This window comes from Anomaloglossus baeobatrachus, chromosome 2, assembly GCF_048569485.1.
Source record: "Anomaloglossus baeobatrachus isolate aAnoBae1 chromosome 2, aAnoBae1.hap1, whole genome shotgun sequence".
NCBI lineage: Eukaryota > Metazoa > Chordata > Amphibia > Anura > Aromobatidae > Anomaloglossus > Anomaloglossus baeobatrachus.
Genome location: NC_134354.1, coordinates 623,668,630 through 623,682,067, shown reverse-complemented (window position 1 = coordinate 623,682,067; position 13,438 = coordinate 623,668,630). Strand labels below are relative to the sequence as shown.

Sequence of the window (13,438 nt, the reverse complement as noted above, 5' to 3'; positions counted from 1 at the left end):
ACATGGCCCTGCCCATGTAGACATGAAATGACCGGAAGCAGCAAAATCGCGGCAGGAGCGGTCACATGACCGCTCTGAGCCGGGGGAGAGGGGCTGACAGCAGGGCAGGTAAGTGGTCTCTATCTACTTACCTGCCCCAATGTAGCCCAATAGGGAAATAAAAAAAAAAAATGTCAAAGAAGCCGGATAACCCCTTTAATAGACTTTCAATCCTGAGTGCTATAAATAGGCCTGCGACTGGAACACGGGGGCATCTGCTACGTCTTGAGGAAAGAAGGTTTAATCATAATCACAGACGAGGATTCTTTACTGTACGAGCAGTGAGACTATGGAACTCTCTGCCGCATGATGATGTAATGAGTGATTCACTACTAACATTTAAGCAGAGCCTGGACGCCTTTCTTGAAAAATGTAATATTACCAGTTATGTATATTAGATTTTATGACAGGGTGTTGATCCAGGGAACTAGTCTGATTGCCGTATGTGGAGTCAGGAAGGATTTTTTTTTCCCCGTTGGAGCTTGTTTGCCACATTGGTTTTTTGTTTTGGTTTTTTTTTGCCTTCCTCTGGATCAACATGTTACGCTACGGGTTGAACTAGATGGACTAAAGGTCCTGTCACACACAGAGATAAATCTGCGACAGATCTGTGGTTGCAGTGAAATTGTGGACAATCAGTGCCAGGTTTGTGGCTGTGTACAAATGGAACAATATGTCCATGATTTCACTGCAACCACAGATCTGCCAAAGATTTATCTCTGTGTGACGGGGCCTTTAGAGTCTCCCTTCAACCTTAAAAACTATACTATGATACTATGAAATACATTTAGTAGAAGCTTTCCCATGTGTATACACCAAACACTAGGCTCCAAACTCTTGCCGACATCCTTATACAGTAAGGGTATATTCACACACAGCATTTTTGCAGTGGTTTTTTTTCAGCACTTTTTTTGGGCAGAAATAAGATGCAGTTTACAGTATCGGCAAAGAAAATTCGATTTTTTTTTTTTTTTTTTTTTTTAAGTCTCATTCACATGCAGAGTCATTTTTCCTTGCATTATTTGAGCGTTCTTTGCAATCTGCATCATGTAAATTCTTTTTACCCATTCAAATTAATTAAAAAAGAAAATACAAGTAAAAAGTTTGCAAAACACACGTAAAAAAAAAACACAAAACAAAGTGTAAAAATATGCATATTTTACATAGTGTTTTTCTGCAGAAAAAGCTGTGTGTAAACATACCTTAACCCTAAAAATGGATTCATCCAAACAAACGGATGGGACTTGAAAACAGAGATGACAAGCTTCAACCTATTTGCATATAGGAAATTACAACCCTAAAGCCTGCTTTACACGGTACAATTACGCATTCGATATCGCATGCGATCGTACCCGCCCCCATCGTATGTGCGGCAAGTTCAATTTGTCGCACAAACGATTATTTCCCGTCACACGTACTTACCCTTCCATACGACCTTGATGTGGGCGATAAACATCCACCTCCTGGAGTGGGAGGGACGTTCGGCGTCACGCGGCAGTCGGCCAACAGAAGTGGAGGGGCGGAGATGAACGGGACGTAAACATCCCACCCACCTCCTTCCTTCCGGATTGCCGGCGGGAGCCGTGGGACGCAGGTAAGATCTGTTCATCGTTCCTGGAGTGTCACACACTGCGATGTGTGCTACCTCGGGAACATTGAACAACCCAACGTACAATTTTTAGCTTTTGAACGACGTGCATGCGATGAACGTTTTTTCGTTCAATCGCACGTAGGTTTTACACGCTACAATATTACTTACGATGCCGGATGTGCGTCACTTATGACATGACCCCGCCGACACATCGTAAGATTTATTGTAGCGTGTAAAGCCCGCTTAAGTCAGAACATATCTAAATGTTATGTTTTTGTCATCTTTTAGGAAGGCAAATTGAGCTTACAGCAGGCTAAAATGCCAATGAGCAAATTACCACTGTGTTTTTGAGCTGACATGGCCAAGAAAACAAAGTTGTGGCCTATAATCCAGAGCTGCCTTCAATTCTGCAGACTGTAAATTGTATTTGTACAAAATAAGTAATGCAGTCAATCTCAAATTTGTCTGTAGATTATATAATTGACACTTACCTGTCACTAAGATGAAGAAAACTGCTGCATTCATCCTGGTGCTCATCTTCAAAGCTCAAATTAGACCAGCTGCCGGTGCTGTCATCACCTGCGCTGACACTGGTTTGTTGACTGGTCACAGAGTCTACTGACTGGAAGCCATCTTTGCCAATAGAACTAAACCCAGAGTAAACAGAGATGCATCCAATTATGTGAATACAAAGTCTTTAATGTCTAATTTGACCAGTTGGGTGCTGGTTAGATGTTATGTTGGAAAAGACTGGTGTATAAAATGCAAAAATATATCTTTTATAAATACATTAATGCCAAAAGGAATACAAAGGATAGTATCGGCCCCTTAAAATATAATAAGTTAGTTATAGAGGACAAAGAAAAGAATGAGACAAACAGGCACTTCTCATCAGTGTTCACCAAGGAACGGACTGTTCCAGGGATCATTCAGCAAGTCAAAAATCAAAAGTTCACCACCTGATATAATTAATTTAACACAAGAGGAAGTACGCCTGCATCTGAGTAAATTAAACATTGTCAAATCATCCGGGTCAGATGGCATTCATCCACGAATATTGAGGAAATTGAGCTCATTAATTGACAGACCACTGTATTTCATCTACTTAGACTTGCTTGTCACAGGGTTGGTGCCTCCGGATTGGAGGAGTGCTGATGTGGTACCGATATTTAAGAAAGGTAAGAGGGTGGATCCAGGTAACTACCATCCAGTAAGCCTGACATTAGTAGTATGCAAAGTTTTTGAGGGCATTTTAAGGAATGACATGCAAAAATATATTGCAGAAAATATAATAATTGACAGCATGGATTCATGAAAGATAAGTCGTGTCTAACAAACATGTTGGGTTTCTATGAGGGGGTAAGTGCAAATCTGGACACTGGTAATGCAGCTGATGTGATTTATTTGGACTTTGCAAAGGCATTTGATACTGTACCACATAATATCCTTATACTGAAGCTCCAGAAGCAGGGACTAGGGGAAACTATATGCAACTGGGTAAGGAATTGGCTAAACAAAAGGAATCAAAAGAGTAGTCATAAATGGTACATTCTCTAAATGGGCTGTAGTCAGCAGTGGGGTGCCGCAGGGATCTGTGCTAGGACAGATTCTTTTAAATCTCTTTTTTAATGAACTTGTGGATGGGATTGATTTTACAATGTCAGTCTTTGCTGATGACACCAAACTATGTAGGATATTAAAAACGGACCTTGATAGTACAATATTACAAAACAATCTGAATAAGATGTCAGAATGGGCAGATACTTAGCAAATAAGATTTAATGTTGATAAATGTAAAGTAATGCAGCTAGGGTGAAGTAATATACAACCCCTGGCAAAAATTATGGAATCACATGGCTCTGAGGATGTTCATTCAGTTGTTTTTTTTGTTTCAAAAGCAGATCACAGACATAGCGCAAAACTAAAATCATTTCAAATGTCAACTTTCCGGCTTTAAGAAACACTAAAAAAAAAAAAAAAAAAAAAAAAAAAATCATGACAACATAATGTGCTAGCCAGTAACTGTTACTTTTCAAGACCAAAACAGGGGGAAAAATTATGAAATCACTCAATTCTGAGGAAAAAATTATGGATTCACCCTGGAAATTTTCATTCCCAAAACTAACACCTACATCAAATAAGATCTGCTCATTAGTCTGCATCTAAAAAGGAGTGATCACACCTTGGAGAGCTGTTGCACCAAGTGGACTGACATGAATCATGGCTCCAACACGAGAGATGTCAATTGAAATAAAGGAGAGGATTATCAAAATCTTAAAAGAGGGTAAATCATCACGCAATGTTGCAAAAAATGTTGGATGTTCACAGTCAGCTGTGTCTAAAATCTGAACCAAATACAAACAACATGGGAAAATTGTTAAAGGCAAACATACTGGTAGACCAAGGAAGACATCAAATCGTCAAGGCAGGAAACTTACAGCAATATGTCTCCAAAACAGGAAATGCGCAACAAAACAAATGAGGAACGAATGGGAGGAAACTGGAGTCAATGTCTGTTACCGAACTGTAAGAAACCGCCTAACAGAAATGGGATTTACATACAGAAAAGCTAATCAATTAAAAGATGACTGCCTGAAGAGAACATGTAAATTTCCACAGTCATTGAAGATATGGGGCTGCATGTCAGGTAAAGGCACTGGGGAGATGGCTGTCATTACATCTTCAATAAATGCCCACGTTTACATTGAAATTATGGACACTTTTCTTATCACATCAATTGAAAGGATGTTTGGAGATGATGAAGTCATTTATCAAGATGATAATGCATCCTGCCATCGAGCAAAAACTGAAAACATTCCTTTAAAGAAGACACATAAGGTCAATGTCATGGCCTACAAATAGTCCGGATCTCAATGCAATTGAAAATCTTTGGTAGAAGTTGAAGCAAATGGTCCATGACAAGGCTCCAACCTGCAAAGCTGATCTGGCAACAGCAATCAGAGAAAGTTGAAGCCAGATTGATGAAGAGTACTGTTTGTCACTCATTAAGTCCATGCCTCAGAGACCGCAAGCTGTTATAGAAGCCAGAGGTGGTGCAACAACATACTAGTGATGTATTGGAGTGTTCTTTTGTTTGTTTTTTATGATCCCATAATTTTTTCCTCATAATTGAGTGATTCATAATCTTTCCCCCTGTTTTTGAAAAGTGACAGTTATTGGCTAGCACTTTATGTTTTCATGATTTTTTTTTAGTGTTTCTTAAAGCCAGAAAGTTGACATTTAAAATGACTTTAGTTTGGTGCCATGTCTGTGATCTGATTTTTTTAAACAAAAGTAAACAACTGAATGAACATCCTCAGAGCCAGGTGAGTCCATCATTTTTGCCAGGGGTTGTACACTAAATGGAAGTAAACTCGGGACTACAGAACAGGAGAAGGACTTGGGTATCCTGATTAAAAGTAAGCTGAGCAGCAGAGATCAATGTCAAGCAGCAGCTGCAAAAGCAAACAAGATTTTAGGGTGTAAAGAGATTAGATCCGGTGATCCCAACATATTGTTGCCCCTCTATAAATCACTTGTAAGGTCACATTAGAATATGGGATCCAGTTTTGGGCTCTACATTTTAAAAAGGACATTCAGAAGTTAGAGTCAGTTCAAAGACGGGTAACTAGACTACTACAAGGGATGGAAGGCCTCCCATATGATGACAGGTTGAAAAAGTTAGAATATGTTTAGCCTGGAAAAAAAAGACATCTCAGAGGAGAGCTCATTTATATGTATAAATACATGTGTGGTCAATATAAAAAGGACTGGCACATGACATATTCCTTCCAAAAACTAAGGACGTGGGGACATTTACTACGAGTAGAAGAAAAGCGATTCCGACAGCTAAGTAGGAAGGGGTTCTTTACAGTTAGAGCAGTCAGACTGTGGAATGCCCGACCACAAGTGGCAGTAATGGCAGATGGTATAACAGTTTTTAAAAAAGGGCTGGATGATTTCCTCAGTGCACACAACATTGTTGGTTGTAAAGGACTTAATGTCAAAACGTATAATTGGTGGAGGAAGGTTAAACTAGATGGACTTTTCTCGACCTATGTAACTATCTTTAAAATTTAAATAATGCCCAAGAAAGTGAAAAAGGCAAAGGATAAACCATGACCCACCCAGCGTCAAGAGTTATGCCAACCACAGTAAGAACAGACAAAGCAGGATGGTTGTAAATTCACTGTTTGGAAGAGTTTAAAAAGGTGTCTGTTAGAATAAAATTAATGTTCAAACCAAGTACAGGTGCTCAGTGTACCCTTGCCGTGGCCAAGCAGTTCAGTGCTCCTTGTCATTTAGGGGTTTTTATCTATTTCTGTTCCCCTTTTTATTGGAAAGAGAAGGGCAGAGACTGATGGAAAAGTTGTTGGGAAGGTGGAACTGCTTGGCTGCACCGAGATCCCGTGCTTAGTTGGAAAGGTTATTTTGTGCTAACAAACTCACTTTAACAAGGAAACTGTAAATAACTAGAGTTAGTGAGAATTGACTTGTAAGTAACAGCGGTTGGTGGCCACTGGACTAGCGAGTGAAATCCACCCCTTACCCAATGGCAACTTCGGCTCTTTTTTGGTTGGCCTGGTGTGACGTCATGTGTGTCAACGTTGTGGTGTTACACTACGCCAAGCCAAAAAAATTCCGTCAGGTAAGAGGCATTTCTCCTAACCAATCCAGTGGACTGGGATATGAAATTTGACTGGCACTAACCCTAGAAATAAACAACATTTGGAATTGTTATATATATATATATATATATATATATATATATATATATTTTATATGGGTTGTTCAGGGAAGATATCATGACAAGGAGTTCAGAAAGGCTTGAAAATAAGTCATAACGCACTGGTCCCCTACAGCTCCTGTTTAAAGGGGGGGGTTCAGTCTAAATCGACAAGTCTGCAGTTGCTCTATGTGGCTGCAGACTCGTGAATCCGCACAATAGCACGCATTGCGAGGATTCATCGGTGTCAGAGCCGGGAACAGTGGTCCCGTGGCCACGAGTATGTGATATGTATATTGCCGGCCACATTCTGACTAGATGGGCGTGTGATGTGACGATTCACAAGTCTGCAGTCACTTTGTGTCACTCAATGTAACTGCAGACTTGTGAATTTAGATCGGACAAGCCCTTTAAATGCTTTACAGGTCTACCATCAGCCTCTTCTTGGTGCTTCTGTTTTGACATTGTACATGCTAAAATAAAATGCCCTCACAGAAGATCACTGGTCACAGCCTTATCCAATGATTGGTTGAGCGTATTTCCTACATCTTGAGTCAGGAGCAGCAGGCAGAGACCAGCGGGGACCTATGTAATCTCAGAGCAAGAGCGACAGTGGATTGTTGTGACAAACTACTTATTTTTTTTTAACCACTCTATGCCCTTTGCCATCATTTCTCCCTTTTAGACGACATCTTTAATATCTTAACATTTGGATATTTCTCAATCCAAATTACAATTTGCCCTGCTTTATACTCTTAAACACTTTCATACGTAACAATTTTAAAAAAATACATTTCAAAAATTCAACATGGCAGAAACTAAAGTTACCTTATACTGACATGCCCAAAATTCTTCATAGCAGACATCATGATTTCTGCAGTAAGACTTTCAGCAAAGCTTATTCCGTTGTGTCCAATGCCGCTGTCGGCTCCCAGACTGGTGTTGCTCAGCTCCCGTTCCGCTTTCTCAAGCGCTGCACTTACAATTTTATCCGCAAACATTGTCCTTTTATCAAGGTCAATGTGGATTTTAGGGACGTTAAGATGAAATAGTTTGGATTTCTGACAGGAGTTTTGTCTGGACTTAGAGCACGGTTTCACTTTTCTGGAGCTATCATGTCCCAGCAAGAAGTGACAAGACGACACTGAACCGCCGTGCTGCTCTATTGCACTACATAGCCTGCATGCAGTTCCATAAGAATGGATTAATTTTCCAGCATGAGGAACCTTACTGTTTTTCTTCTTCTCCATCGCTTGCTGCCTGGCTGCTTCCATGCTGACTTCCAAGGAGCGATCTACGACTTTACAAGCATACTGCTCAATAGCCTTTAGAATGCCATCATTAAGACCATGATCATTTAAGCTGCTGGTACTGTGATAAAGTTTCTGCTTGTGAGGTAATGGAAGGAGCGATTTCGGAAATGAGGATTTGACAAGATCGCCAGTGACATAATCGTTCTTGGATTTAGAGTAGAGACAAGAATCGGTCAGCGACTTGGGAAGAGATGTAGCAGACATTTTGAGCTTTCTTCTTACATCACAAGTTATAGTCTGAGCAAGGGACTCGGCAAAATGGAGTAGGCCAGTGAATTCAGGTTTCTGAAGAGAGTCCTCAGCAAATGAATGAATGGTAACGTTACTTTGTCTACGTTTGTCATTCTCGGAATGGCGGGTCCTGTTTAACAATCTGAGAATGTCTTTGCTAGTACCAGCGTCAGACGTCAGTCTCGATACAATCTTCTTATTACATTTTACTTTAATAGTTTTGGAAGCCTGCTGGAGGCCAGACTTCATAGCCCTATAAACTAACCGGCTCGCATATTGATCTAAAATTAATTCACTATTCCCCCCTTCCATCTTGAGCACTCGAATAAGGTGATCGGCATATTCTTCGGTCACACTTTCACAGCTGGGGTACTTTGATGTCAATCCACCACCACCATTATTGAGAGGTAAAGAAAGAGTGGAAGGGTCAGATGCCCTATAACTCATACCACCATACTTATAGGTACTTTCTTTCTGGCAATAGTCTCTTTTCAAGTTAAAATCATCTACATCACACAAAGAGTTCTTCCTGCTTCCTATAGTTTCCTTGGCTTCACTAAGGACTTCACCAGCAACATTATTAGCATATTTGCACAAAGTCTCCAAAAGGTCTTCTGTGATATTTCTCATGTAGGCCGGGTAACCCCATTTATCACTCAGCACACTTAACTGTGACAGATTCCTCGGTGTTGGTCCCGGTGAAGAGTCATCATTTAAAGAGTAAGCAGCCATGTCAGTGGCTATAGATATGATGTTACTGGATAAGTAGTCGGCATATCTAGATGTTTCTTCTGAGACCTCAAGTTCTTCCGAGCTATCATCACTGCTAGAGCTTTCCACCTCTTCAGACAACGATCTCATGAGCCGAAGCATAAAATCATCTTTTCTACCATTATCATGTTCATGAACAGACAAGTGAGGGGTAGAAGGTGGGGTGGCCGGGTAGAATTCTTTTGCTAGTTGTCCTTTCAGTCTCTTGCTAAGCTTTCGCATACTCCTTTCTGGGCTTCTGTCACAACCAGTCATAGGAGTTGGAGGTGGTGTACCCGGAAGTCTGGACATATTAGAGTCTTTTGGATTATGCTTTTCTTCAACAAAGAAGTTATCACCACAGCTACACATTACAGAGGAGAAACTGTTAATGTGAGGGAGACAGTGAAAAAATGAATGGTCTGCTCCATCAGTACTATATACATTTCTCCTGGAAGTTACAGGGTCAGTATTATATGAAGCATTGGATGTTCCTGGACAGGAGCCTAAAGGTTGCCTCTCTGCAGGGTCACCCTTGTAATCCTGCTCCAGCTGCTTGATAGTAAAGTATGGGCTTGGAACATGTTCATGGGGACATCTAAAAATCCTTTTTTGCTGCTCTGAGGATTTTGGAGAATAAAAAATCATCCCTGGTTCTGGTGCCAGATTTTTATTGTAGTCAATTAAATTGTTGGATTTCACATCTTGTAATCTGTATGAAGACGTCTGAATGCTCTTACCTATAGAGTGCCTAAAAAGAGTCCTGTCCATGTCTTGAACACGATATTGTGATGTAAAGCCATCCCATGAAGACTCCTGCAAGGGCATGCTGATTAGTTTACTGGTCATCATATCGGCATAATCGTCCACGGATTTGACTGATTTTATAGCATCGTAGGCTTCATTTACAATCATATCCACCATCGTTACAGAGAAGGATTTAACCCCATCACCATCTTCTTGACTAGGACCAAGTATGATCTTTTGGTCAGATGACATATCAGTAATGTTTTTTGTAGATATATGATAATTTTTTCCATTGTCTGCATAGAGGATTTTGCTCGCCGAGATGTCAGTTTGCTCATTTGTGATAGGTTGTTGGCTCAAGACTTGAGCGGCTACAGGCACCGGCACAGAGCTCAACAGGCCAGAGGTAAAGAACAGAGCATACTGAACAGTGTAGTCTATTTTAGACTTCTGTTCGGCAGGAGAGACCTCTTGGCTTTTAGGAGCAGGGAATATGGGCGATGATAGACTTGCCTGGATCATACTTTCTGAGCTTACATATTTTAGGTTATCCATTGAAACACTTATTGCAGCTTCTGGTGTAAAACCCACATTCACCTGTGAGAGCTCAATAAAAGCTTCCTGAATTACAGATTCTGACAAATCTTTAGCATAGGAACTAACTACTACATCTTCAAAATCAAAGGACTGGCAGTAAGAAACACTAGGAGTCGGCGGGTGGGAAAACTGACAAACTTCCATAATTCCTTCAAAAACCAGCTCCTCCGCAAGGTCTGTAGCAAAACGGGTCACTGCATTAGTAACCATCTGCTTCTTTATATACCGTAGATCTTGAAGAGCACTTGTAATGACTTCGCTCACCATCAGGTTTGCTAGGCTATTAATGGCTCGTTTCTTAATGGAGAATGCCTGTCTTCTTCCAATTTCATAGAATGCCATTTGGAAAACATATGACGTTAGTCTTGCCGCTAGGTGGCACAGTGCGCTGGTGCACGATGAAACACCTCTCTGCAAGTCCTTAAAGGCGTTGCCTAAACTCTTCTCTACCAGGTCTGCAGCAAATTTCTGGATTCCTCCCTTAATGGATTTGTGTTTGGATTTCGACTTCCGTTCCAACTCTTTGCCATGAGATTTACGTTTCAGTTTGGGAATTTTCTCTTGTTCTTTTCTTACGATGTTGGAGGTAGGTTTGGTATTTAGGACTGTGTCAAACATGTCACTACACACCCGGCTTGCAAATTCACTTACTTTGTCATAAGAACTGTCCTTAAATGGAGGGATATCACCAGGACTCGCTGCATGAGAAGTACACTCGGATGCAGAAGGAACTCCTGGAGGACTAAAAGCAGATGATCGGATAGGACTGAACAGGGTACCTGGATCTTCAGAACAGGTTTTTGTTGGACGAGGGGAGTCGGGTACGTCACTCATATTACTAAAAGGAGATTCCGCTTTACGAGGAGTGGGCTTTTTGACACTGGCAGAAAGCTTAGGGCGATCAAACTTAAACTTTTGTGGATTCATGCACACTGTACTTATGCTTCCTTTGGCACATTTCCTTTTTTTGGATGGGCTGGCTAGAACAGCTTTCTGGTTATTTTCACAGTTGTCTTCTAAAGAACTTTCCAACTCATCAAATCTATCAAAGCTATCAAAGAATTCACTTAATTCAGAGTCAGAGTCCTCAATGCCATCTTTGCCAACAGGGATCTTTGGCAGATTTAGCTTTGCTCTTAAGCTCTTCTGGTAACCCTCTTCATCTAAGAAAATGATAGGACTTGGACTGGAGCACTCAGATTCAGAAGTGTCCACCGGAGATGGAGAAAATATGATTTTCTCATGGGCAGAAACACTTCTTTGTGTACAGGTATTACACATTGATGTTGTGACTGTATTTTTAACGGAAGCTGACATTTCTGGAAGTCCTAAGTAACCCATCAGAACTGCAGACTTGATGGACGATCTACGGCGCACGGAGCTGAATAGGATTTTCGATCCACTGATGTCTACACAGTGGGTAGGTTGAGTTTGAGAAGAAGCATCACGTTGATTTTTCACAGTTTCCCATTCAAGTCCTGGAATTGAGGAAAGGAAAATGAAAGCTTAAAGAAAATGTTTCCAAGAGTAAATAAATGAATAAAGGATAAATTAACAAATAAAAAAAATATTCTGCTACTCAGTGTAATACTGAAATTTCATATTTGAACTTTTCTCTTATAAATACACTTGTTTGAATCTGGTCAGAGCGCAACAGGTGCATTACGTTTTCTGTACAAGATTAGAAAACAGCCATTTTCTTTAATATAGCAGCACCTTAGGTTGTGTCTGGTATTGCACCTAAGTGAATAAGGCTGCAATGTAATACCAGACACAACACAAGGGTGAATCACAATTTCTGTTAAAAAAAAAAATTAAATAAAAAAATGCTGTGGTATTAGTGCATTTCCTAGCAAATATTGACATTCAGCAGTTCTGAAATTATTAGCAGCTTTTCACATCCCCGGCAAGATCACAAGTAACAGTATCATTACATTTGGATATAGTAATATTTGTAATTGTAAAGTACCTTGGTTGTCATTTGTAGTAATAGGCTCCTCTTCATCTAAGTGTTCAAATGCCGTAACAAAATCATCCTCAATTGAAGAGACAGAGTGATTTGTATCATCGTCTTCATGGTGCTCTGCCTTCTTAGTCAATCTGTTTATGCATTCCTGTTCCACCACATATTTCACTCCAGCAGTATATTTACTCAACATTACAAACAGAGCGTCACTTCTAAAGAACGGAAATGATGTAGTACTCATTAAACACACAGTTCCTGAAAAAAGACCCTAAAGGAAAACAAAAATAAAAAAAAAAAATAAATAACAATCAGTATATAGTACATTAAAGGGGTGGTTCACCCATTTCTTTTTTTTCCCCAATGATTCTCACTTACCATTGTCTGCAGCTTCTGCATTGGCTTCTGTTTCCATTTCTGGCACTGAGCGGCGCTATCCTGCACGCTCAGTGCCAGTCACATGACCCCCTGGAGCTGTGGCCGCCGGCATCCTGTGACGTCCCGGCATTTCCGGGCTCTCAAACTGGACGGGTACGTCACAGGATGCCGGCGCCACTCACAGTGATTGACTGGGCTGTGGGCGGTGACTACCTGACGTCACAGCCCAGCATCGAGGGGAGGATCCGGAGGACGCCAGTGGAGCGGTGAAGGCAGAGCGCGCGCTACCAGCATTCAGCTGTGGGAGGTACGGGGCACCAGTGTGGAATACAGGGGGGGTTTCCTCCACTGAAATCCCCCCCTGTCACGCAAGTATGTGATCACACTGTCCACCCGCCCGCTGTGCTCAGCTGTCAGGAGAGCGGGCGGTGTCGGCAGTGTGATCATATACTCCCACCAGCAGCACAGGTGACAGGACGCGGAGTGAGTGTGTATGTGTGTGTATATACAGTGTGTGCGCGTATATACAGTGTGTGTGCGTATACACAGTGTGTGTGTGTGTATATATATACAGTGTGTGAGTGAGTGTGTATGTCATACTCACCTGTCTGCAGGGTCCGGGTGCCATGCTTGCTTCCAGCCCCTGTCCCGGTCCCGCCGCTTCGGCTGTGTGCAGTCTCCCCGGTGCACGCACGAAGCTTGCAGGACCTGGCCGTGGATCACCTGATGCAGTCACCTGACGCATCAGCTGATCGTAGTCTCGCCGGCTTTTTCGCGCCCGGCCGGCTATCAGCTGATCCTGCTGTCAGGGGACTTCATCAGCTGATTACCGGCAGCTCCCGCAGCGATAGGACAGGATCATACTCCGGTCCAATCGATCGCTGCGGGAGCTGCCGGTAATCACACACAAGTGACAATCGCACATAAGTGAGTATGTATTTTTTTTTTTTGTTTTTTTTGTTTTTTTTTTTGCACTGGTGCATCAGCTGATTGTATAATCGGCTTTTATACAATCAGCTGATGTGTCATGTGATTCAAGCACTTGATCCTGACATCATCTGATCGCTTTGCCTTCTAGCAAACCGATCAGATGATATTGGATC

At 41.5% G+C, this 13,438-nt stretch overlaps 1 protein-coding gene across 2 annotated transcripts in view; it reads right to left on the bottom strand.

Annotated features, from left to right (window-relative positions):
* AKAP11 (A-kinase anchoring protein 11) overlaps nucleotides 1–13,438 on the bottom strand; it is a 63,572-nt gene that overhangs the window by 15,179 nt on the left and 34,955 nt on the right. For both annotated transcript variants that reach the window (XM_075336862.1, XM_075336864.1), the window contains exons 6-8: nucleotides 11,964–12,228; nucleotides 7,185–11,472; nucleotides 2,122–2,277 (exon numbers count right to left, since the gene is read on the bottom strand). In XM_075336862.1, the coding sequence (XP_075192977.1) occupies nucleotides 2,122–2,277; nucleotides 7,185–11,472; nucleotides 11,964–12,228 (4,709 nt within the window). The remainder of the gene's footprint in view (nucleotides 1–2,121; nucleotides 2,278–7,184; nucleotides 11,473–11,963; nucleotides 12,229–13,438) is intronic.